This window comes from Coregonus clupeaformis, chromosome 37 (assembly GCF_020615455.1).
Source record: "Coregonus clupeaformis isolate EN_2021a chromosome 37, ASM2061545v1, whole genome shotgun sequence".
Taxonomy (NCBI): Eukaryota; Metazoa; Chordata; class Actinopteri; order Salmoniformes; family Salmonidae; genus Coregonus; species Coregonus clupeaformis.
In genome coordinates this window covers 1550365-1576924 of record NC_059228.1, presented here as the reverse complement: position 1 = coordinate 1576924, position 26560 = coordinate 1550365, and the positions used below count along the sequence as shown (strand labels likewise).

At 41.6% G+C, this 26560-nt stretch overlaps 1 protein-coding gene across 1 annotated transcript in view; it reads left to right on the top strand.

Moving 5' to 3' along the window:
- Nucleotides 1-26560, top strand: part of LOC121553231 (cadherin-23-like) — a 511998-nt gene that overhangs the window by 427377 nt on the left and 58061 nt on the right. The window contains exons 13-14 of the mRNA XM_045211458.1: nt 6495-6640; nt 24574-24732. Of these exons, the coding sequence (XP_045067393.1) occupies nt 6495-6640; nt 24574-24732 (305 nt within the window). The remainder of the gene's footprint in view (nt 1-6494; nt 6641-24573; nt 24733-26560) is intronic.

Genomic DNA, 26560 nt, shown 5'->3' with positions numbered 1-26560 from the left:
ACTTTATGACTGGAAAAATAAGTTGAAACAACCACAAACAATTAGAGTGTAGTTCACTATATAGGGACAAGGGTGCCATTTGGGATCCAACCTAGATTAAACACGCACACACACACACAGCATACACAGGTTAACACAACAAAGACACTACCTCACTCCACAATAATACACATACACATGTATGCATGTACAAACACCTACATATACAAATGCACTCACTGATACATATGCTCAACACATAACAAAAAAAAATGTGAATAATAACACCCAGTAGAGACGAAAAGGTGAAATGGTGAGGATTCGCTCATTGTGATATATGGAATTGAATGAATGGAACATTATCAACCACATGCAAATGAAAGTTCTGTATTCATAAATATTTCTCCCACTACCAGCCTCCACTGGTAACAATACACTTCAAAGCAATCAAGGCAGAGTTTACATTGACAGATGTATGCACACATGACTGTAAGTTGCTTTGGATAAAAGCATCTGCTAAATGGCATATTATATTATTATATTATACTAGATGCATTACTAACCCACACATTGAGAGAGAGAGTCAGAGACGTTTCATTTGAACGAGTGGATGACACAAGTAGTAGTTACAGAGCTCTTTCTTCATCACTCTTCTCCTCCGTTTGAATCTAAAACTTTCCGCTCGAAACTCGTCAGTAAACTTTGTGACAGCCACATCTGACAGGACCTTTTTATGAGAGCTTCTGGTGAGAGAGCGAGAGAGAGAGGCAAATGGATGGGCAATTACGTTTATGGGCAGTTTGAGGTGACTCCCTGCATATTGGATGCTTTTTAAATAGCCAGTCATCAGCCACAATGGTTCTCTGCGAGATGAAAAACAAAACAAAAACATGGGACCATTTTAACCGCCATTCATAATACCCTCCACCATCGACCCAATGTCTGAGTCCTAAATGGCCGCCTATTCCCTATAAAGTGAATGCCTTGGCAAAAGAAAATATTTGGTGTCGCTAAAGGAGGGATTTGAGCTAAGGGATACTGTGAATACTGTGACACTCATCTTGAAGGAGCCAATAATGGTGTGAAATGGCAAAAGTCAAAATGGAAAAAGTGAGTTTGTGTTTGATACGTTTCATTTGTATTTGATAAGCTATTACACAGTTGTAAATAACAATTCACTTTTTTGTGTATCAGAGAAATTAACTTTTGTTGCTTCATGTTACATGTTCTTCATGTTACACCAGACTTTGTTTTCTCTTAATCTCTGACTAAGACAACAACAGTGATGTCACTGGATCATGTGTACACACACTAAACCAACAAGACACAGAGAATAAGGCCAGGATTAAATCTGAAACCTCGCTATGGTGCGCTTGACATTGAAAGGTAATTTCCAATTAAGAGGACATCTGCAGCTTTTACCTTGAATGTGATCTCCACGAAGGTGGTAACATTGCCTTTAAAAGCTGCATTGTTTACAAGAGCGATTTGAGTGAATCCCAGCCGGAGCGATTTAGATAGTCACGCTTGTCAACATGGCTCCTTAAACATCCTCATCTCCTCCACAGCACACATTATCCTCTCATTGTGTCATTCTGCTCTCATCACACACACACAGTCAGACGGTCCGCAACCATACATCACACACACACACTATTATGATTTAAACGCATGGCTTCAATTAGCTGCCATTGGCGGTGTAATCATCCCTGTAGTAGAAGTGACGGCAGCTATAGGAGCGGCAGCTTTGTGGGCAGTTCATGGGGATTTGCTCTATTCTGTACTCATATGCCCAATTACGATTGACATAATATTAAGCAATACAGTGGAGTGACTTTTATGTCGTTGCTCGCCGTTGCTTCGGGTCTATTTAGAGGGTCTAATCTTCACTTATTTTTACAGGGGTTAAATGTTTTCCCTCCGTTCTTTGTTCTCTCTTTTCTTCTTCTCTTTTTCCGCAAAAAATAGAACCCTCCAGGTTAAACGTTTATTGAACTCCGAAAATGTTTCTCTCTGCGGATCAATTGTTCTCTCTCTGTCGTCACGAGCCGTTTAGCTGGCAAATGGATTCCCGCAGAAATAGAAAAAGGGGTCTTTATAATTGGCTGTGGGTGGTGAAACAGTTCATAACCATGCCACGTGCTCACAGTGGTGTGTGGTGTGTTGTGTGTGTGTGTTGTGTGTGTGGAGACCACCAGCCACTAGTCTGAGGAAGTTAGACCTGCCACTCTGAGATACGATCTAACCTCTGACCCTCATCTCAATGACAGAGATAAGAGAGAGAAAGAGATAGATTACAGGTAGAGGGGTGGGTGTCCATACTGAGATATATAGAGGGACGGATGAGAGAGGATAGAAGAGCGAAGTGAGATGTAGAGATAATAAGAAAATAAATGCGCTTGGATGGAACCAATAATTGGTGAATACATGCGTGTGCCTGGCATCAATCGAGCTCCCCCATTTTTCACTGTTTTGAAAAGGCTTGTGCTCAGTCGGAATAAAGTCTGACATTTTCTGACTCACACACTACAGTAATTAAGGTTTTGTCTTGTACATGGTAGTAGCGTGTACACCAGGGGTGGGAAAAATAGGGCTTAAGCCGATTAACAGTGTGGTGGATTTAGCAACAACAAAAAAATGTGCCGCTTAGTTCATAGAACCGCGGTTATGTTGTCCGCTATTAGCCGTTGGGAAAAACTGAGAGGATTCTGTTTACTTCCTACAAATCTGATTCTAGCGTTTGTACGGTTGGAGCTATTAGCTATTATTACCACCCCATTCCTGAAAGTTAAGACTCTCAGGAACATGTACGTGTATAATTTTTCCCTCATCGAACCTTGACAAGTTATGCAGGACACATTGCTGCTACAAACACAATTATTACCTGGTGTTCTTTCCTGAACTTTCCAATCCCTTTGTGATGCAAATTAAAATTGTTACACCTTTCCAATATTTAAGTAATTTGACATTTTTCTTATTAGCCTCATGGACATAAACTTGGTTGCAGTTTGTATCTAGAATGGTTAAAAAGGCCATAAAATGACAAATTGGTATTGGTCGATATTGCTAAGAAAGGATCAGATACTGGTATTGGTCCAGAAATTCCACATCGGTGTTGTAATGACGCTCCAGGAGAGTGAGGATCCATTTGCAGTTTTATTACAATCTGGGTCGTACAAACAGGGTCAATCGCCAGCAGACACAACAGTAGGGATAAGGCAACTCGTAATCCAGGTACAGGCATAAGGTCAGGGCAGGCAGCAAGCTTACAAAAATCAGTCCAGTAAATAATATAGTCCAGGGCAGGCAGCAAAGAATCAAGGAGGGAAAAACAGTCCAGAGTAAATCCACGGGCAGACAGACACAGGCGAAAACGCTCAGAAACGATCACCAGGGTAAACAAGACTTCGCAAAGAGAGAGAGTTTGAGAGCACCTAAATAGTCTACTGATGGGAGTCAGGTGCAACGGTAATCAGAGCCAGGTATGTGGGAAATGTAGTTCAGGGGTTTAATACTCAGGAGAGGGTTCCCTCTGGTGGTGAGCAGGAGGAACAGCGGGAGTCTCGTTTGTGACAGGTGTATCCCTAATTTATACGCCGTATACCAGATGCAAAGTATGTAGAAATTATATTGGACCAATATACTTTTTCTGGCCCGCAAATTGATTTTAACAAACAAATCTGTCCCCCAAAAAATATGTGCGGCCCTCAATTGAATTTTTTTATATGGATGTGGCCCTCGAGCCAAAATTATTGCCCACCCCTGGTGTAAATGCTTGTAGTGTGTACATGCTAGTAGTGTGTAGCAGTGTCGAGACCGGTCCCACATATTGCGTGTCTCGGTCTTGTCTCTGTGTCGGATACATTTGTACTCGGTCTCGGACAGTGAGGAATTTCTTCCCGAGACCAGCCGAAACCAGCGGAGTAAAAAAAGAATAATTAGCAGCTTCCATTCAGTCAGCGCATAAAACTGCTTCGCCAAGCCGAATATATACACTCCTTTCTTCAAACATTAATATCTTAACAGCCGTTATATCTATTATAGACATGTTTGAACAGTGGCGAACCTATAGGCCTTTAGTGTGTAAAAGGTTTGTGATTCTGAAAGGACAGCAACCGAAATACCAGCACTTTCATGTAGGAGTGTGCACTTTTTGTAAAACACAAAAGAGCCAGTGGTGTAGTGGAGGGTATACGCAGGTATAAACCGTATACTCACTTTTTTTCAGTGGGCATTGCTTATACTCACTTCTTAATCCCTACTAATTCATTTCAAAGTAGTGTAATGGAGGTATATGACTTATCAATTATGTAGTACAATAGAGAAATCATGCACAAAGTAGCCTACACAATTGCAAAGCACGTGAAATAGCCAACTTTAGCTAGTTAGCGTCGGTGCTTGGTTGGGACAAGAATGCATTGACAGGCAAGCTGCAGAAGGACCAGGAGCCTACAATTCCCCATCGTTTATCAGTGCAATTTTGACGGCCAACTAGCTGAAAAAGTTTGAGAGGGTTAATCTAATGTTAGATTTTAGCTCATCTTGCTCTGGCTAGCATTAGTTGTTGATCTTATTGTTGTTGATGTGCATAACTGAGGGAGAGAGAGCCTACATTTTCATGGTTGTTTGATCAATATGACTGTACATTTCCCAAATGTAAGAGGACTCGCGTGGTGTTTACATATTTGCAGAAATCCATTCAGGTGTATTTTGTGGCTTTTGGCGAATGTGTTCTAATGATCTAAAGTCGTGCTGTTGCAACAGCCTGTAAACACACAGTCCAGTTCAAAGTGAATGATGGCAGGCCCGTGTGGCAAATGGCTTGTTTGGATAAAGGTCTACTGTAGCTCTGATTGGCTATAGCGCACCGGTCTGTGTAGACTCCGGTTCTGGACAAGACATATGTTTTTATTTGGTTTTATTTACTGCAGTGTCTATTAAGTATTCAAACGCATGGCTACTTTCCCACTCTATATTGCTATAGAATTTTCAGAAATGTTTTAGTATACGTAATTCCCAAACATTCTAAAAATTTATGAAAACGAGAAAATGACCATATATATATTTAAAAAAAGATTTTAATAAGATTTAATGTTGCTAAAATGCTGTCAGTTCCGCTTTAAATGCAACTATTTTTCACACACAAGTTATTTTCAAAGAGATGGCTAACAACAGCAAGCACACTGCAATAAAAAACACAGTTCCACTCATCAGATGATCATTTTAAACTTAACTTAAAGTTATTCTTGAAAAGGAAGAAGCTAACAAATTAGCAACAACATCCTCTTTAATAACACCTGCTGCAGCCACTGCAAACTAGCCGACAACAAAAGCTACCTAGCTAGCTAGACCGTGAGAAAACTACTGCTCGTTATTGCGCAGTGAACTGTTGGCCTTCAAGAAGGCAGAAGTTGTCATATGTTTTTGTGAAAACGGTCAAAATGGGATTAGTTGCTTCCACTGTCAATCCAAAATGTTGCCCTAATACAGTCGAATGGCAGATTACTTTATCTAGCTTCTGATGGCCTAGCCAATGGCTGACTTAGCTAGTTAGATGTATCTTCCCAGAGACCAGCAAAGACAAATCCTGATTGTATATTTTTTTCTCATAAGTGTTAACCATTTGTTTTCCAACAAAAACTGAAGAGATTAAATCAGAACATCATTGAAAATAATAATATAATTATCATTATATTAGTATAATCATTATTTGATGAATCCTTAGCCCTTCTCTGAAGGCGTAGAAGGCCCATTGTTCCCCACTGTGTTTGGGTTAGTAATAATTTGTAGAGTGGCTCTATTTTGCCTCAGCATGCATTTATTTTTTCACTATTCTGAATGTCTAAAGAATTCATATGTTCTTAAATCTGAACACAGAAATACTGGACATGTTGAACTCTTATTATGGTTGTGATTTGACAAAATTACAATCATGGTCTTGAATTGGACTCATTTTTCTGGTCTTGGTCTTGACTCGATCTCGGACCCCTTGTCCCCCTCCCTGTCCTCCTTGATCTTGAATCGGTCTCGCGTTAGGTGGTCTCGAACACAACACTGGTGTGTAGGACTACATGCTAGTGTTTGTATATGTAGGAGGACATACGCTGAATGTATGATACTGCTAAGTGTCTGGATCTTGATTGATTAACAAATAGTAATTACTTTTTGCTATATATGTTGTTGCCGTAGTACTATTTTAATAATTTTATGATAGATTAATTCAGATGTCTAATGATATGATATTGTGCTTGTGAGTCATCACCAGGACTGCATACCTCTTTTTTGTTGTTGACAAGAAAAGTTCACCTTAATCAACATTTCAGTTTTCACATCAATGTAAATATGCCAGAGTAGCAAAATATCTCATTTCCATCCATAGTCCGTAATGCAGCCTCACATCTCATACTGCAGCATTTATTCTCATCCCTTTGAATATTTAACCAATATCTAACTCTCTCTTCCTTGTGACCCCTATCCCTCCCTCTCTCCATCCCTCCATCCTCTCCTCTAGGGAGTGAACAGTATGTTTCAGGTGTTCCTAACGGGGAACAACTCGGATCACTTCACCATCTCCCCCACGGCAGTGCAGGGCCGTGCTGACATCAGGATGAGGGTGGCCGTGCCTCTGGACTACGAGAACATTCGCTCCTACAGCTTCTCTGTGAGTTCAATCTGCACACACGCGCGCACAAACCCACACAAACATACACACAAATGCACACAAACACACAAAAATGTGTTTACGGCATGTTCTTATCCCCGTTACATTTACATGTACATTTACGTCATTTAGCAGACACTCTTATCCAGAGCGACTTACAAATTGGTGCATTCACCTTATAGCCAGTGGGATAACCACTTTACAATATATATTTTTTTTGGGGGGGGGGTAGAAGGATTACTTTAACCTATCCCAGGTATTTCTTAAAGAGCTGGGGTTTCAAGTGTCTCCGGAAGGTGGTGTGTGACTCCGCTGTCCTGGCGTCGTGAGGGAGCTTGTTCCACCATTGGGGTGCCAGAGCAGCGAACAGTTTGACTGGGCTGAGCGGGAACTGTGCTTCCGCAGAGGTAGGGGGGCCAGCTGGCCAGAGGTGGATGAACGCAATGCCCTCGTTTGGGTGTAGGGACTGATCAGAGCCTGAAGGTACGGAGGTGCCGTTCCCCTCACAGCTCCGTAGGCAAGCACCATGTTCTTGTAGCAGATGCGAGCTTCAACTGGAAGCCAGTGGAGTGTGCGGAGGAGCGGGGTGACGTGAGAGAACTTGAGAAGGTTGAACACCAGACGGGCTGCGGCATTCTGGATGTGTTGTAGGGGTTTAATGGCACAGGCAGGGAGCCCAGCCAACAGCGAGTTGCAGTAATCCAGACGGGAGATGACAAGTGCCTGGATTAGGACCTGTGCCGCTTCCTGTGTAAGGCAGGGTCGTACTCTCCGAATGTTGTAGAGCATGAACCTACAGGATCGGGTCACCGCCTTGATGTTTGCGGAGAACGACAGGGTGTTGTCCAGGGTCACGCCAAGGCTCTTTGCACTCTGGGAGGAGGACACAACGGAGTTGTCAACCGTGATGGCGAGATCATGGAACGGGCAGTCCTTCCCCGGGAGGAAGAGCAGCTCCGTCTTGCCGAGGTTCAGCTTGAGGTGGTGATCCGTCATCCACACTGATATGTCTGCCAGACATGCAGAGATGCAATTTGCCACCTGGTTATCAGAAGGGGGAAAGGAGAAGATTAGTTGTGTGTCGTCAGCTTAGCAATGATAGGAGAGGCCATGTGAGGATATGACAGAGCCAAGTGACTTGGTGTATAGCGAGAATAGGAGAGGGCCTAGAACTGAGCCCTGGGGGACACCAGTGGTGAGAGCACGTGGTGCGGAGACAGATTCTCGCCACGCCACTTGGTAGGAGCGACCTGTCAGGTAGGATGCAATCCAGGAGTGAGCCGCGCCGGAGATGCCCAACTCGGAGAGGGTGGAGAGGAGGATCTGATGGTTCACAGTATCAAAGGCAGCAGACAGGTCTAGAAGGACAAGAGCAGAGGAGAGAGAGTTAGCTTTAGCAGTGCGGAGAGCCTCCGTGACACAGAAAAGAGCAGTCTCAGTTGAATGGCCAGTCTTGAAACCTGACTGGTTTGGATCAAGAAGGTCATTCTGAGAGAGATAGCAAGAGAGTTGGCTAAAGACTGCACGCTCAAGAGTTTTGGAGAGAAAAGAAAGAAGGGATACTGGTCTGTAGCTGTTGACATCGGAGGGATCGAGTGTAGTTTACGTTACAAACACACTATCCCACGACCCATCTTCAATGCTCTTACTGAGGGAAGGAGGTTGTTGGCCAAGATCTCGCGATACATGGCCCCATCCATCCTCCACTCAATACGGTGCAGTCGTCCTGTCCCCTTTGCAGAAAAGCATCCCCAAAGAATGATGTTTCCACCTCCATGCTTCACGGTTGGGATGGTGTTCTTGGGGTTGTACTCATCCTTCTTCTTCCTCCAAACACGGCGAGTAGAGTTTAGACCAAAAAGCTCTATTTTTGTCTCATCAGACCACATGACCTTCTCCCATTCCTCCTCTGGATCATCCAGATGGTCATTGGCAAACTTCAGACAGGCCTGGACATGCGCTGGCTTGAGCAGGGGGACTTTGCGTGCGCTGCAGAATTTTAATCCTTGACGGCGTAGTGTGTTACTAATGGTTTTCTTTGAGACTGTGGTCCCAGCTCTCTTCAGGTCATTGACCAGGTCCTGCCGTGTAGTTCTGGGCTGATCCCTTACCTTCCTCATGATAATTGATGCCCCACGAGGTGAGATCTTGCATGGAGCCCCAGACCGAGGGTGATTGACCGTCATCTTGAACTTCTTCCATTTTCTAATAATTGTGCCAACAGTTGTTGCCTTCTCACCAAGCTGCTTGCCTATTGTCCTGTAGCCCATCCCAGCCTTGTGCAGGTCTACAATTTTATCCCTGATGTCCTTACACAGCTCTCTGGTCTTTGTCATTTTGGAGAGGTTGGAGTCTGTTTGATTGAGTGTGTGGACAGGTGTCTTTTATACAGATAACGAGTTCAAACAGGTGCAGTTAATACAGGTAATGAGTGGAGAACAGGAGGTCTTCTTAAAGAAAAACTAACAGGTCTGTGAGAGCCGGAATTCTTACTGGTTGGTAGGTGATCAAATACTTATATCATGCAATAAAATGCAAATTAATTACTTAAAAATCATACAATGTGATTTTCTGGATTTTCCGTCTCTCACAGTTGAAGTGTACCTATGATAAAAAAATTAAATAATAATAATGAATGCACTCACTAACTGTAAGTCGCTCTGGATAAGAGCGTCTGCTAAATGACTAAAATGTAAAAATGTAAATGTAATAAAAATTACAGACCTCTACATGCTTTGTAAGTAGGAGAACCTGCAAAATCGGCAGTGTATCAAATACTTTTTCTCCCCACTGTATATACTTATTATGGACACAGTATGCTTTACATTAGTTATCTTGTTGTTATTAGTTGTTGCTAGGCGTTATTAGTCCCATCCTTCAGCTCCATTCATTCAACACCTCCCATCTATCTCTTAACACCATCCATATTGGATTTCTATTTGCCATATAATTTTCAACTGTACTGTAATGTTTCACAAAAATTTCTGAACCGTTCTATTCTCATTGTGTCTACAGATTGTAAATAGAAAATATTTTTTATTGCTAAATGTATTATTATATTATTGATCGATTGACTATGACTTTTCAGATTATCCAGTAGTGCTATCTGCAGGGTTAGCGCCAGGTAAATATAGCAATCCTTCAGCCATTCCTGGACCTGTGACCAAAAACAAGCTACAAATGGACAGTACCAAAACAAATGATCTAATGATTCTGTCTCTTTGCAGCAAAATCTGCAGAGCTGGGAAGATTGTATCCCCCATATAAATAACATTCTATTGGTAGCAAGAATTTTGTATAATAATTTAAATTCTAAGTTTTGAATCCGGCGTCGTTTTGCGTATCAGTTCATAAACACTATGCCATGGAATCGGTACGTCAAAAATCTCTTCCCAACTATTTTGCAATCTATATGGGATTGGTCCTTTGGTCCTTAAATGAAACTGGTATACTTTTTTATTTATCACAATTTTCTTTAACAAATTATGTTCTTTAATGCAGGGCCAACAGACAAGTTCCTTATTTTTTCCCCCTTCCTCTTTCTTCTTCCATTTTTGCGGTAATGATGCAATTATTTGGTTGTAATTTTGGGTATAGCAGACATTTTCATATGTTTTTGTTAGCTGCATGTGTGACAACTCCACAAGTCCTACCTATGATATCATTTATGAAGATTATACCTTTTTAAAACATTTTTTCAAAAAATAATGTTTTTTTTATCAATTAGTATATTTGAGTTTAACCACAATATTTGTTCCATTATTTGTTCTGTAGTTTCTGGAGGATTAAATTGAAATTTCAACCAACTTTCTATGGCTTGTTTTAGAAATAGTGATATTTGGGAGATTATTTCCTTTTCAAATAACTGAAAGTGAGAGGTTGTAATCTGAATAAAGGGAAAACGGCCATTCTTGAACATGGGGTGAGACAATCTTACTAATTAGCTAGAGAACCAGTTCGGATTTAAGTATAACTTTTGTATGACTGAAGCTTTTAGTGATAGGTCTAATGCTTTAATATTTAATAATTTGTGTCCTCCGAATTCATATTCATTTTATAAATAGGCCCGTTTAATTTTGTCTGGCTTGCCATTGCAAATAAAATGGAATATTTTTTTCTCATATAATTTATACAACTGTTTGCTAGGCAAGACCATAAGCAAATAGTTAAACTGGGATAATACTAAAGACTTAATCAGGGATTTTTCCACAAATATACAGTTATTTACCTTTCCATGGTAGCAAGATCTTATCTATTTTTGCTAATTTTCTATTAAAATGTATTGGAGTGAGATCATTTATTTCATTTGGGATATATATTCAGAGTATATCCACATCAGACCTTTTATTGGTAAACTACATGGTAATTAAAAAATTGTATTTTTTAGTGATCAATACGTAATATTGCACATTTATCATAATTTTGTAGTAATCCAGAGAGGTTAGAAAATGTATCTAGATCCTCTATGAGGCTGTGGAGGGATTCAAGTGGTGGATTTAGAAGAAAACATGAATCATCAGCATACAATGACACCTTTGTATTTAAGCCCTGGATTTATAATCCCTTGATATTATTGTTGGATCTGATTTTAATAGCTAACATTTCGATGGCCATAATAAATAGATATTTCGATAGTGGACAACCTTGTTTTATTGGTACATCCATTTTTTTACTTTTAAATTAATGATATACACTGAGTGTACGAAACACTCCACACTGCCTCTTCCCACCTGGACTAAAGGAACACCTATGTGAGAATGCTGTTCATTGACTACAGCTCAGCGTTCAATACCATAGTGCCCACAAAGCTCATCACTAAGCTAAGGACCCTGTTACTAAACACCTCCCTCTGCAACTGGATCCTGGACTTCCTGACGGGCCGCCCCCAGGTGTTAAGGGAAGGCAACAACACATCTGCAACGCTGATCCTCAACACTGGGGCCCCTCAGGGGTGCGTGCTTAGTCCCATCCTGTACTTCCTGTTCACCCACGACTGCATGGCCAAGCACGACTCCAACACCATCATTAAGTTTGCTGACGACACAACAGTGGTAGGCCTGATCACCGACAACAATGAAACAGCTTATAGGGAGGAGGTCAGAGACCTGGCAGTGTTGTTCCAGGACAACAACCTCTCCCTCAATGAGAGCAAGACATCGGAGCTGACTGTGGACTACAGGAAAAGGAGGGCTGAACAGGCCTCCATGAACATATTGACAGGGCTGTAGTGGAGCGTGTCGAGAGTTTCAAGTTCCTTGGTGTCCACATCACCAACAAACTATCATGGTAGAAACACACCAAGACAGTCATGAAGAGGGCACGAAAACACCTTTTCCACCTCAGGAGACTGAAAAGATTTGGCATGGATTCCCAGATCCTCAAAAAGTTACAGCTACACCATCGAGAGCATCCTGACCAGTTGCATCACAGCCTGGTATGGCAACTGCTCGGCATCCGACCGTATGGCGCTATAGAGGGTAGTGCGTACAGCCTAGTACATCACTGGGGCCAAGCTTCCTGCCATCCAGGACCTATATACTTGGCGGTGTCAGAGACTCCAGTCATCCAAGTCATAGACTGTTCTCTCTGCTACCGCATGGCAAGCGGTACCGGAATACCAAGTCTAGGTCCAAAAGGCTCCTTAACAGCTTCTACCCACAAGCCGTAAGACTGCTTAATAATTAATCAAATGGCCACCCTGACTATTTACATTGACAACCCCAACCCCTTTGTTTTTACACTGCTGCTACTCACTGTTTATTATCTATGCATTATCACTTTACCCCTACCTACATGTACAATGTACCTCGACTAACCTGTACCGCCGCACATTGACTCAGTACCGGTACCCCCTGTATATAGCCTCGTTAAACAATTTATATTTCGTTACTTTTTATTAAATGTTTTACTTTAGTTTATTTAGTAAATATTTTCGTAACTATTTATTGAACAGCATTGTTGGTTAAGGGCTTGTAAGTAAGCATTTCACGGTAAGGTCTACACCTGTTGTATTCAGCGCATGTGACAAATAAAATGTGATTTGATATGACATTAGGAACACCCGCTCTTTCCTTGACATAGACTATCCAGGTGACAGCTATGATCCCTTATTGATGTCAACTGTTAAATCGACTTCAATCAGTGTAGATGAAGGATAGGAGACAGGTTAAAGAAGGATTTTTAAGCCTTGAGACAATTGAGAAATAGATTGTGTATGTGTGCCATTCAGAGATAGAATAGGCAAGACAAAATATTTAAGTGCCTTTGAACGGGGTATGGTAGTAGGTGCCGGGCACACCGGTTTGAGTGTGTCAAGAACTGCAATGCTGCTGGTTTTTTCACGCTCAACAGTTTCCCCTGTGTATCAAGAATGGTCCACCACCCAAAGGACATCCAACCAACTTGACACAACTGTGGGAAGCATTGGAGTCAACAAGGGCCAACATCCCTGTGAAACGCTTTCGCACCTTGTAGAGTCCATGCCCCAACAAATTGAGTCTGTTCTGAGGGCAAAAGGGGATGCAACTCAACATTAGGAAGGTGTTCCTAATGCTTTGTACACTCAGTGTATACCCACTGATTATTGATGAATATAACGTATAAATGCCTAATGAGCTTAGTTCAACTGTCGTACCCCATAAGAACCCCCCCAAAAAAATCAGTTTAGTATGCCTACTCCTGGACTAAAACACACTTTCAATTGACATTCTCCATTTGGCATCCTTTTTAGAAAATAAATAGGATTAATCTTTGTTCCTGGAAACTGACCCATAGTGTTTTTACAGTGATTTGTACTGCAACTGCAACTTTATGTTTAGGTCCACCCATTTTGAGAACCAAAGCATTAGGTAGAACACATACTATACATACAGTACATTTGTACTGACAGCCAATCACCAAAAATGTACTGTATGTTTTGGTTCTATTCTCATGTGATCATTAGATTGTCCCTATAAACACAATGACTCTATACAAATTAAGAATAATGTTGCCACATGTTAGCTCTGCGACAATATCTCTAATCCCAAAGTTGTTTTATTTGTTTGGTCTGACAAACATAACAGAAGGCTCTGTCTAGCTCAGGCTTTAAAACTCATTTAAAAGTCAGCACTCAGAGTTGCAGACTTGTTTGAGCATTTAAATTGAAGTAATATTACGTTTTTTAAACAAATTTCAGTCTGTAAATTAAGTTGAATACAAAGTTTGTGAGCATACACATAGAAAGTGGATACACATGGATGCGCATCACAATGGCAAATTGTAAACACAACTGAAGACACTGTCATTTTCGGAGACAGGTTATTGATACGGTAGCGCTATGGTAGCTAGCAAAATAGTGTTGAAGCGATTGGTAACTAACTATAAACTATTTAAGCTGGCTAGCTAAGCACAAACAAAAACTGTAATGTATACGGGTCCTACTAATCACGCCAAACAACCCCAAAACAACCACAAACACACACAAGCAGGTACCCCAAACAACCCCAAACAGGTACCCAAACAACCAAAAACAGGTACACCAAACAATCCCAAACAGCCAGCAACAACCACAAACAGATACCCCAAACAACCACAAACCACAAACAGGTACCCCAAACAACCCCAAACAACCCCAAACATCTTCAAAAAAACACAAACAACCACAAACAAGTACCCCAAACAGGTACCCCAAATAACCAGAGACTGGTACCCCAAACAACTACAAACAACCCTTGTGGTTGTTTGGGGTACCTGTCTGTGGTTGTTTGGGGTTATACCGTTTTATTGGGGGGTACCTGTTTTGGTTGTTTAGGGTACCTTTTTGGAGTTGTTTGGGTTACCTGTTTGTGGTTGTTTGGGGAACTCCGGAGCTGTCTCTCTTCTGACTGATTAGCCTGCACATAACACACAATTATTGAGCTGGACAGAAATGCACTTTCAAAGGATTAAACAAGGACGAGTTCGCTACAGCACCAGGACCAAAAGGGCCAAAACTAACTCTGGTATGGCACGTGTTGAACACGGAATGAGGGAGATCTCTTTTTTTTCCCTTCAGTAGATTTTTTTCCACAGCCCTTAAACTCGAAACTGTTTTAAAGTCACCATTGGCCTCATGGTGAAATCCCTGAGTGGTTTCCTTCCTCTCCGGCAACTGCGTTAAGAAAGACAGCTGTATCTTTGTAGTGACTGGGTGTATTTATACAACATCCAAAGTGTAATTAATAACTTCACCATGCTCAAAGGGATATTCAATATCTGCTTTTTTTATTTGATCTACCAATAGGTGCCCTTCTTTGCGAGGCATTGGAAAACCTCCCTGGTCTTTGTGGTTGAATCTGTTTTTGAAATTCACTTCTCGACTGAGGTACCTTACAGATAATTGTATGTGTGGGGTACAGAGATGAGGTAGTTATTCAAAAATTATGTTGAACACTATTATTGCACACAGTGTCCATGCAACTTATGTGAGTTGTTAAGCACATTTTTACTCCTGAACTTATTATAACAAAGGGGTTGAATACTTTTTGACTCAAGACATTTCATCTTTTCATTTCTTATTAATGAAAAACATAAATCCACTTTGACATTATGGTGTATAGTGTGTCGGCCAGTGACAAATAAATCGTCATTTAATCCATTTTAAACTAAGGCTTTAACACAACAAAATGTGGAAAAAGTCAAGGGGTATGAATACTTTCTGAAGACACATTATTTTCTGGGTGACCTAAACATTGATTGGTTAGCAACTAGCTGTCCTCTCAAGAGGAAGCTTCTAACTGTGACTAATGCCTGTAATATGACCCAGGTTACCACTCAACCAACTATAGTGCATACCAATAGTGTTAGATCTGTGACATCCACTTGTATTGATCAGATCTTAGTTAATGCTGCAGAGCTTTGCTCCAAAGCAATATCAGTTTCCATTGACTGTAGTGACAATAACATTGTGGCAATAACAAGGAATGCCAAAGTGCCAAAGGTTGGTTGTAAAGTAATTTACAAAATGTTTTCTTAGGGTTATTTTGTTGAATATCAATAATGTTGGTCTGATGTGTATGAGGAAGTGAATCCAGATGCATCATTTTCAGTATTTTTAAAATTATTCATGCCAATTGTTGACAAGCATGCACCTGTTAAGAAACTAACTGTGAGAACTGTTAGAGCTCCCTGGATTGATGAATTGAACAATTGTATGGTTAAAATAAATTATGCAAAAGAGGTGGCAAACAAGTCAGGCTGCTCAGCTGATTGGTTGACATTCTGTAAATTGAGAAATGTTGTGACTAAACTTAACAAAAATTATAAGACATTATTTTACCAAACCAAGATAAATTACATAAAACAAAATTAAGAAATACTTTGGAGTACCTGCAATTATATCATGGGCAGAAAACCCACTTAATCTCAATCGTTCATTGGAGTTGATGGGTCATTTATAGCGAAACCTTTTGATATTGCCAATCATTTTAATTACAATTTCACTAGTAAAGTGGAAAAATGCCAAAGTGAAATGACAACATTGAACAGCGAACCATCATATTTTTGTATTTGGTATTTTGGGTATTTTATTAGTATAAAATATCTAATAAGAGGAGAAGGATGGCTGTTTTGAATTTGGTCAAGTTAGTGTAGGAGAGGTGGACAAACTATTGTTATCCATCAATAAATTATAAGCCACCAGGTAACTGTAAGTCACTCTGGATAAGAGTGTCTGCTAAATGACTAAAATGTAAATGTAAATGTAAATGTATAGACAACCTTGATGGGAAAATATTGAGAATGGTAGCAGACTGTATTGCCACCCCTATTTGCTATATCTTTAACTAAAGCCTAAAGGAGTGTGTGTGTCCTCAGGCGTGGAAGGAAGCTAAAGTAATTACACTGCCTAAAAATAGTAAAGCACCCTTTGCTGGCTCTAACAGTGGTTATCCCACTGGCTATAAGGTGAATGCACCAATTTGTAAGTCGCTCTGGATAAGAGTGTCTGCTAAATGACATAAATGTAAATGTAGATGTTACAGCCGCCCAATCAGTTTGCTCCCTGTTCTTAGTAAACTGATGGAGAGGATTGTGTTTGACCAAATACAATGTTATTTTTCAGAGAACAAGTTAAGTACTGACTTTCAGCATGCATATAGATAAGGGCACTCAACTTGTACTGCACTGACTCAGATGATTGATGATTGGTTAAAATACATTTATAATAATATGATAGTTAGATAATAGATAGTTGTATTGTTAGATTTCAGTGCAGCCTTTGATGTTATTGATTATGAATTGTTATTGAAAAAACTTACTTGCTATGGCTTTACATCACCTGCCATCACATATTTGGAGAGCTATTTATCCAATAGAACCCAGATAGTGTTTTTCAATGGAAGCTTCTCTAATATCAGATATGTACAGTGTGGTGTCCCTCAGGGCAGTTGCCTTGGACCATTACTCTTCTCTATTTTTACAAATGATTTACCACTGCTTTTACACAAAGCTAGAAAGACTATGTTTGCAGATTATTCCACATTATACATGTCAGCACCCAAAGCCAGTGAGCTCACTGAAATTCTAAATAAGGAGTTACAGTCAGTATCATCATGGAGGTTTAATAACAAACTGGTCTTAAATACATCTAAAACTAAAAGCATTGTATTTGGTTCAAAACATTCTCTAAGACATAAACCTGAACTGGAATTGTACATAAAGGGTGTGAGCATTGAGCAAGTTGAGGAAGCAGTGAATGTTAAATTATCATGGGCATCATATTGACAAAGTTGTTGTGAAGATGGGGATGGGTACAGTGGCTTGAGAAACTATTCACCCCACTTGGCATTTTTCCTATTTTCTTGCCTTACAACCTGGAATTTAAATGGATTTTTGGGGGGGTTGTATCATTTGATTTACACAACATCCTTCCCACTTTGAAGATGCAACATATTTTTTTATTGTGAAACAAAAAGAAATAAGACAAGAAAACATAAAACTTGAGCGTGCACAACTATCCCCCCCCCCCAAAGTCAATACTTTGTAGAGCCACCTTTTGCAGCAATTACAGCTGCAAGTCTCTTGGGGTATGTCTCTACAAGCTTGGCACATCTAGCCACTGGGATTTTTGCCCATTCTTCAAATGGCAAAACTGCTCCAGCTCCTTCAAGTTGGATGGGTTCCGCTGGTGTACAGCAATCTTTAAGTCATACCACAGATTCTCAATGGGATTGAGGTCTGGGCTTTGACTAGGCCATTCCAAGACATTTAAATGTTTCCCCTTAAACCACTCGAGTGTTGCTTTAGCAGTATGCTTAGGGTCATTGTCCTGCTGGAAGTTGAACCTCCGTCCCAGTCTCAAATCTCTGGAAGACTGAAACAGGTTTCCCTCAAGGATTTCCCTGTATTTAGCGCCATCCATAATTCCTTCAATTCTGACCAGTTTCCCAGTCCCTGCCGATGTAAAACATCCCCACAGCATGATGCTGCCACCACCATGCTTCACTGTGTGGATGGTGTTCTCGGGGTGATGAGAGATGTTGGGTTTGCGCCAGACATAGCGTTTTCCTTGATGGCCAAAAAGCTCAATTTTAGTCTCATCTGACCAGAGTACCTTCTTCCATATGTTTGGGGAGTCTCCCACATGCCTTTTGGCGAACACCAAATGTGTTTGCTTATTCATTTCTTTAAGCAATGGCTTTTTTTCTGGCCACTCTTCCATAAAACCCAGCTCTGTGGAGTGTACGGCTTAAAGTGGTCCTATGAACAGATACTCCAATCTCAACTGTTCTTCAGGGTTATCTCTGGTCTCTTTGTTGCCTCTCTGATTAATGCCCTCCTTGCCTGGTCTTTGAGTTTTGGTAGGCGGCCCTCTCTTGGCAGGTTTGTTGTGGTGCCATATTCTGTAAATGTTTTAAGAATGGATTTAATAGTGCTCCGTGGGATGTTCAAAGTTTCTGAAATTTTTTGAAACAAGTTCATTTTTTCATTTCACTTCACCAATTTGTACTATTTTGTGTATGTCCATTACATGAAATCCAAATAAAAATCCATTTAAATTACAGGTTGTAATGCAACAAAATAGGAAAAACACCAACGGGGATGAATACTTTTGCAAGGCACTGTGTGTCTGTTCTAAAAATACGTTCTGCATTTTTTACACAAATCAACTGTACTAGTTGTTCAGGCTCTGGTCTTGTCCCATCTTGATTACTGTCCAGTAATATGGTCAAGCACAGCAAAGAAATACCTAGCAAACTGCAGCTAGCTCAAAACAGAGCAGCACGCCTTGCCCTTAACTGCACATACAGAACTAACATTAATAACATGCATGCCAGTCTTTCCTGGTTTAGGGTTGATGAGAGATTAACTGCTTCTCTTCTATTTTGATGAGAAATATTACTGTGCAGAAAATTCCAGATTGTCTGCATAATCAAATAACATTCAGCTCAGATACCCATTCATACCCCACAAGACAGGCCACCAGGAGTCTCTTCACAGTCCCCAAGTCCCTAACGAATACACGGCAATGCAGAGTTTTATACAGAGCCATTATCGCATGGAACTCCCTTCCATCTCCAATTACTCAAGCAAACAGCAAAATTGTAACCCACCACCTCAATTCGGTCTTATGTAGCAACATTTTAAATGTTTTTTTTAAAAGTACAGACTCAAAGCTACAAAATGGTATATCATACACTGCAGTTGAGGAACAATGGGAAAGTAATTCTGCTTTGAAAGTTGATAAACTTGTAACCCCACTTTTGAGAAAGTGGCTCTTGAATGTTTTGGTGTACCTACTGGAGAGCTCTTCTTTGTCTACACCTATTCAGCATAATTCACACCCTCTTAAGCCTTAGCCCCACCCATCTCTTTAAGGATTTACATGTGAGGCCATGTGCTAAACAGAGTAAGGTGGTGTAGTAAACAACCAAAGATTTCAAGACTGAAAGTGGTGAAAGTGGTAGCAATAAATAGTAGTAAAGGTACACTTTCTCTAGTCCTTGGCCTATATCCTAATCTGACTTTGGTGCAGGTCATGTTGTTGTTCACATTATGGTCTCTGGTAAACACACACTATATCAAATAACATCTAAGTTTATTTGTCACATGCACAGGATACAGAAGGTATAGTGGAATGTTTACTTACATATTTGCATAGAGCAATATAAAAAATAGAAAGTGTCCAGATAAAAATATTTTATAATTATTAGATGACGCTTACAACGGACAAACTTGTCTAAATTGATGTGTCATGTGAACAAAATGTTACAACCACCCCCCAGCCACATCTAGCTACAGTAAGTGCATGGTTCACTATTGCTATACACATCTTCATGAAATACAATAGATGGCCGTAATCACCCCCAGACACACCTGGCTAACTTGATGGGTCATGTAATCATCTGGCGAAGTAGAGTCTTATATTTAGACATGTAGCTAGCTAACCAATTAACCATAATCCCAACCCATAGCTACAGTCCCGTGTAGATCAGTTGGTAGAGTATGGTGCTTGCAACACCAGGGTTGTGGGTTCGATTCCCGTGGGGGACCAGTATGAAAATGTATGCACTCAGTACTGTAAGCCACACTGGATAAGAGTGTCTGCTAAATGACTAAACTGTAAAATATACAGTACAAACGGATTGTCATAGCTAGCCACCATGCATGAATCTGCAGGTAGCTAAAGCTAACCAACTATGTTCAATGTTAGCTAGCTAACATTAGGCTATAACTAGCAATGCAAATGGCTTTCTGAGATATGAATAACAGATCATACACGTAATGCTAACAGTAGGCTTTAACTTGCAAAATTTGAAACCTATAATATCTACTTGGATGAATGCTTGTTTGGCCCATTGTGTCAAGTCATTCCTGTTCACAAAGACCGTGTGCAGAAAGTAGTCCATCACAACTTTTTCCCACTGATCTTTGTCTATAGCGCCTGCTAAATTCAAGGCAGCAATGTTGTTGAGTGCAGTAGCAACACTTTTGCAATTCTCCATGGCTAATGTTATATCTTTCAAAAAAGCTGAGGTAGCATGAACACATACTGAGCAGCTCATGTTATAGACAGAAGCATGCTACATGGCAGACCAATCCGAACTCATCTCTCAGCATGTCCAGCCCTTTCATTATCTCAGCCAATCATGGTTAGCGGGAAGGTTCCTGTCTTTTTCTGTGGCTAAACAAACTACAATAAACAAATGTATTCATATTTACAGATGGCATACAAGTGTTTTATTAAGGCACATGAAAGTTCTCATGTTCCAGTAGGCATTTCTGCCCCCAAAATGAATTTAGAATTTTTTTTTAAAAATAAGATGTTCAAATGTCTCTTCTGTGAAGTAGTGACGTGCGACATACGGCTAGCTTCCTGAAACGGGTCACAATTACCTTAAATGGAATGTGTGACTTTCCTTGTCTATCCGTGTTTTGTGTTTTTGTGGACCCCAGGAAGAGTAGCTGCTTCTTTTGCAAAAGCTAATGGGGATCCAAATAAACAAATAAACCTGCTGGGGTACCTGTGTGGTTGTTTGGGGTTGTTTGTGGTACCTGTTTGTGGTTGTTTGGGGGGTTTTGTGGTTGTTTGGGGAACCGGTTTGAAGTTGTTTGGGGTACCTGTTTGTTGTTTTTTGGTTGTGATTGTGTTTTTTGGGGATTGCTTGTGGTTGTTTGGGGCACCTGTATGGGGTTGTTTGGGGTACCTGTTTGTGGTTGTTTGTGGTACCTGTTTGTGGTTGTTAGGGGTACCTGTTTGTTGTTGGTTGTGGTTGTTTGGGGTGGTTTGTGGTTGTTTGTGGATGTTTGTGGTATCTGTTTGTGGTTGTTTGTTTGGAGTTGTTTGGGGTTCCTGTTTGTGGTTGTGTGTGGTTGTTTGTGGTTGTTTGTGGTTGTTAGGGATAACTGTTTGCGGTTGTTTTGGGTTGTGTGTGCAAATAGTCTGGGTAGCCATTTGATTAGTTGTTCAGGAGTCTTATTGCTTGGGGATAGAAGCTGTTAAGAAGCCTATTTGACCTAGACTTGGCGCTCCAGTACCGCTTGCTGTGCGGTAGCAGAGAGAACAGTCTATGACTAGGGTGGCTGGAGTCTTTGACAATTTTTAGGGCCTTCCTTTGACACCGCCTGGTATAGAGGTCCTGGATGGCAGGAAGCTTGGCCCCAGTGATGTACTGGGCCGTACACACTACCCTTTGTAGTGCCTTGCGATCGGAAGCCGAGCAGTTGCCATACCAGGCAGCGATGCAACCAGTCAGGATGCTCTCGATGGTGCAGCTGTAGAACTTTTTTAGGATTTGAGGACCCATGCCAAATATTTTCAGTCTCCTGAGGGGGAATAGGCTTTGTCGTGCCGTCTTCACGACTGTCTTGGTGTGTTTGGGCCATGATAGTTTGTTGGTGTTGTGGACACCAAGGAACTTGAAGCTCTCAACCAGCTCCACTACAGCACGTCAATGAGAATGGGGGCGTGCTCGGTCCTCCTTTTCCTGCAGTCCTTTGTCTTGATCACGTTGAGGGAGAGGTTGTTATCCTGGCACCACACGGCCAGGTCTCTGCCCTCCTCCCTATAGACTGTCTCATCATTGTCGGTGATCAGGCCTACCACTGTTGCGTCGTCGGCAAACTTAATGATGGTGTTGGAGTCGTGCCTGGCCATGCAGTCATGGGTGAACAGGGAGTACAGTAGGGGACTGAGCACGTACCCCGGAGGAGACCCTGTGTTGAGGATCAGCATGGCAGATGTGTTGTTACCTACCCATACCACCTGGGGGCAGCCCGTCAGGAAGTCCAGGATCCAGTTGCAGAGGGAGATGTTTAGTCCCAGGGTCCTTAGCTTAGTGATGAGCTTTGAGGGCACTATGGTGTTGAATGCTGAGCTGTAGTCAATGAGTAGCATTCTCACGTAGGTGTTCCTTTTGTCCAGGTGGGAAAGGGCAGTGTGGAGTGCAATAGAGATTGCATCATCTGTGGATCTGCTTGGGGAGTATGCAAATTGGAGTGGGTCTAGGGTTTCCGGGATAATGGTGTTGATGTGAGCCATGACCAGCCTTTCAAAGCACTTCATGGCTACAGACGTGAGTGCCATGGGTCTGTAGTAATTTAGGCAGGTTACCTTAGTGTTCTTGGGCACAGGGACTATGTTGGTCTGCTTGAAACATGTTGGTATTACAGACTCATTCAGGGACAGGTTGAAAATGTCAGTGAAGACACTTGCAAGTTGGTCAGCGAATGCTCGGAGTACACGTCCTGGTACTCCGTCTGGCCATGCGGCCTTGTGAATGTTGACCTGTTTAAAAGGTCTTACTCACAACGGCTACGGAGAGCATGATCACACAGTAAAAGATGAACATCTCAGAAATTATTTGTACTTACAGGTTTCACACATACACTATATATGCAAAGGTATGTGGACACCCCTCCCTTCAAATTAGTGGATTCGGCTTTTTCAGCCACACCTGTTGCTGGCAGGTGTATAAAATCGAGCACACAGCCATGCAATCTCCATAGACAAACATTGGCTGTAGAATGGCCTTACTAGAGAGCTCAGTGACTTTCAATGGGGCACCGTCATAGGATGCCACCTTTCCAACAAGTCAGTTTGTCAAATTTCTGCCCTGCTAGAGCTGCCCCAGTCAACTGTAAGTGCTGTTATTGTGAAGTGGAAACGTTTAGGAGCAACAATGGCTCAGTCGCGAAGTGGTAGGCCAAACAAGCTCACAGAACGGGACCGCCGAGTGCTGAAGCGCGTAAAAATCGTCTGTCCTCGGTTGCAACACTCACTACCGAGTTCCAAACTACCTCTGGAAGCAACATCAGTACAATAACTGTTCGTTGGGAGCTTCATGAAATGGGTTTCCATGGCCGAGCAGCTGCACACAGCGTCGGCTGGAGTGGTGTAAAGCTTGCCGACATTGGACTGTTGAGTAGTGGAAACGCGTTCTCTTGAGTGATGAATCACGATTCACCATCTGGCAGTCTGACGGACGAATATGGGTTTGGCGGATGCCAGGAGAACGCTACCTGCCCCTATGCATAGTGCCAACTGTAAAGTTTGGTGGAGGAGGGCTAATAGTCTGGGGCTGTTTTTCGTGGTTCGTGCTAGGCCCCTTAGTTCCAGTGAAAGGAAATCTTAGCGCTACAGCATACAATGACATTCTAGACAATTCTGTGCTTCCAACTTTGTGGCAACAGTTTGGGGAAGCCCCTTTCCTATTTCAGCATGACAATGCCCCCGTGCACAAAGCGAGGTCCATACAGAAATGGTTTGTCGAGATCGGTGTGGAAGAACTTGACTGGCCTGCACAGAGCCCTGACCTCAACCCCATCGAACACCTTTGGGATGAATTGGAACACCGACTGCGAGCCAGGCCTAATCGCCCAACATTGGTGCCTGACCTCAATAATGCTTGTGGCTGAATGGATGCAAATTCCCGCAGCAACTTCATATTAATGCCCATGATTTTGGAATGAGATGTTCGACGAGCAGTTGTCCACATACTTTTGGTCATGTAGTGTATAATAACAGATGAAATTGGCAAGATGAAATTGGCAATCATCTGATAGGTGACAGTATTATGAATTGTCAAATTGTGAATAAGAGACTGATGTAAGAGCAAATGATTTTTTACCAACGATTTAATGTTTCCAATCCTCCTACCATCACATGCAGTCCAGACATTTTGATTCCTATATACCACCGGAATGAGCAGAGCCTAAGCTTTTATCACACCTTCATTTGCCAAAGAACTCTACAAAATTAGCTGATGGGCTTTGTTTTGATATAGTATGTGTACTGCAAAATGAAATACAGTAACTTACTTGCCACTAGCTGCCTGTAAGTTACTGTCAAATTCACAGCAAACCTTTTAAAGTGAAGGTGTCTCCAGGGCATTTTTACTATTACGTATGCACATTCTCCCTACACCCTATGAGTTCATGTAAGTAATTTGAGTCTCTCCCCTCTCTCTTTTCAGCTATTTGCCAATGAGTCCATGTCAGACCATGTGGGTTTTGCCCGTATCTACATTGACCTGATCAATGAGAATGACAACCGGCCCATTTTCAGTAAACCTCTGTACAACACCAGTCTGCCTGAGAACACACCCAGCGGCACCTCCCTGCTACGCATCCAGGTAAGGTTATCACTGTAACACACACAGCTTGTCACTGGAGCACACTGTGGTATACATTTACATTTTAGTCATTTAGCAGACGCTCTTATCCAGAGTGACTTACAGTTAGTGAGTGCATATATTTTTTTTCATACTGGTCCCCCGTGGGAAACGGACCCACAACCCTGGCGTTGCAAACGCCATGCTCTACCAACTTAGCTACACGGGTATGGTGTATGTTGTGCTGTAACACCACTTGCCTAGGTACGCTCGTTACGATCTCCCCAAAGTATGGTGTACCCTACTGGAGCAGTAGGTTAGCTGGGAGACCCAGGTTCAAGACCATCAAAAGGCATTGCACTGTCCCATTTGCTGCATGCACCAATTGCTGTATGGTATACTGTAGCTACCTAAAAACAAGTTTAAATCTGATATTAACACACAGTGGCCAACCAATATCCTCAACAGAATGTTTTGATTGTATCAACATGATCAGGATCAGATATGGTCTCCAGGTGAATGACCCTCACTGATACACATCCTCAGTGTACAGTATGTGTGTGTTACTCACAGGGCCCATAGTGCTCTAGTCAAAAGTAGTGCACCAAATAGGGAATAGAGTGCCATTTGGGTCACACACCCAGTTATCTGCACAGAGTCCCCATAATAACTGGATTATTATTCATGACCATTAATTACACACACACACTAACCTGTTCCAGTAGATACAAGAAGCGCAAAAAGCATACGGTGGAAAATCAATACTGTTTATAGACTGTGTGCTCATGAAATGGAAATTGCGACACACCCGGGCATTCTAACACCCGATAAATATTCTTAACGATGTTCGCTGTGCGCAGACACACACACACACACACACACACACACACAGGACACGAACACTCACATCGGGGACACACAAACACACTCACGCACACGCCGGACACATACTGCTGCACAGGCTGAGTTTTACATGTGTCCTGACTAATCCCTCATGCTTCCATGTAGCCTCGGTACAGTATGTCTGGTAACATTTTATAATAACTATCATGAATAAGCATGAATAAACAATGTATAAACTATTAACACATTTATTTATAAACATGTATAAACATTTATTAACAAGCATTTATAAGCATTATAAGCTGTCCATTCCATAAGCATTTAAATCATGTATAATTATTTGTAAAGCATATATACACATTTACAAGCATTTGTATAGGTGTATTCATGAACGTTATTATAAAGTGCTACTGTATGTTTTTCGCTCTGTCCTGCTATATCATTCTCTCTTCTCCTCCTCCCCCTTATTTCCCCCCTTCCTGTTTCCTCTCTCTCTCCCTCTTTCATCCCTCTCTTTATGAGGTTGTTGTACTGTAGTATCTAGCCAGTGAAGCCCAATTATTTTGCAGTTATTTCACACACAGCACTTCAGCACTTCCAAGCTCATCACCACTCACTAGTGTCAGAATGTCTGTATACACACTATACTGCATGTCATGACTTGGTGTGTGTGTGTGCGTGTAGGTGTGTATCATGTGCCCTGTGCACTCTAGTTTGGGGTAAATCATTTGAAAGCCAACCACTAGCCCGCTCCACTATTCTAGTACCACAGTTGTGTACTTCACCCTATGCGGTCAACAGCTGCTGTCCTCTGCAAACACAGACACACACACACACACACACAATGAGTGACCGGCCATCTCCTCTGACTAAACAGATGTTTCCCCACTCCTCCAGCCTCTGTCCATAAATACCGGTTAGAGCTGGGACGGCTTTATGGCTGACACACCCACAAACACACACACAGTCACACTGCCTCATCCCTCACCGCCATCCCTCAAGGTTA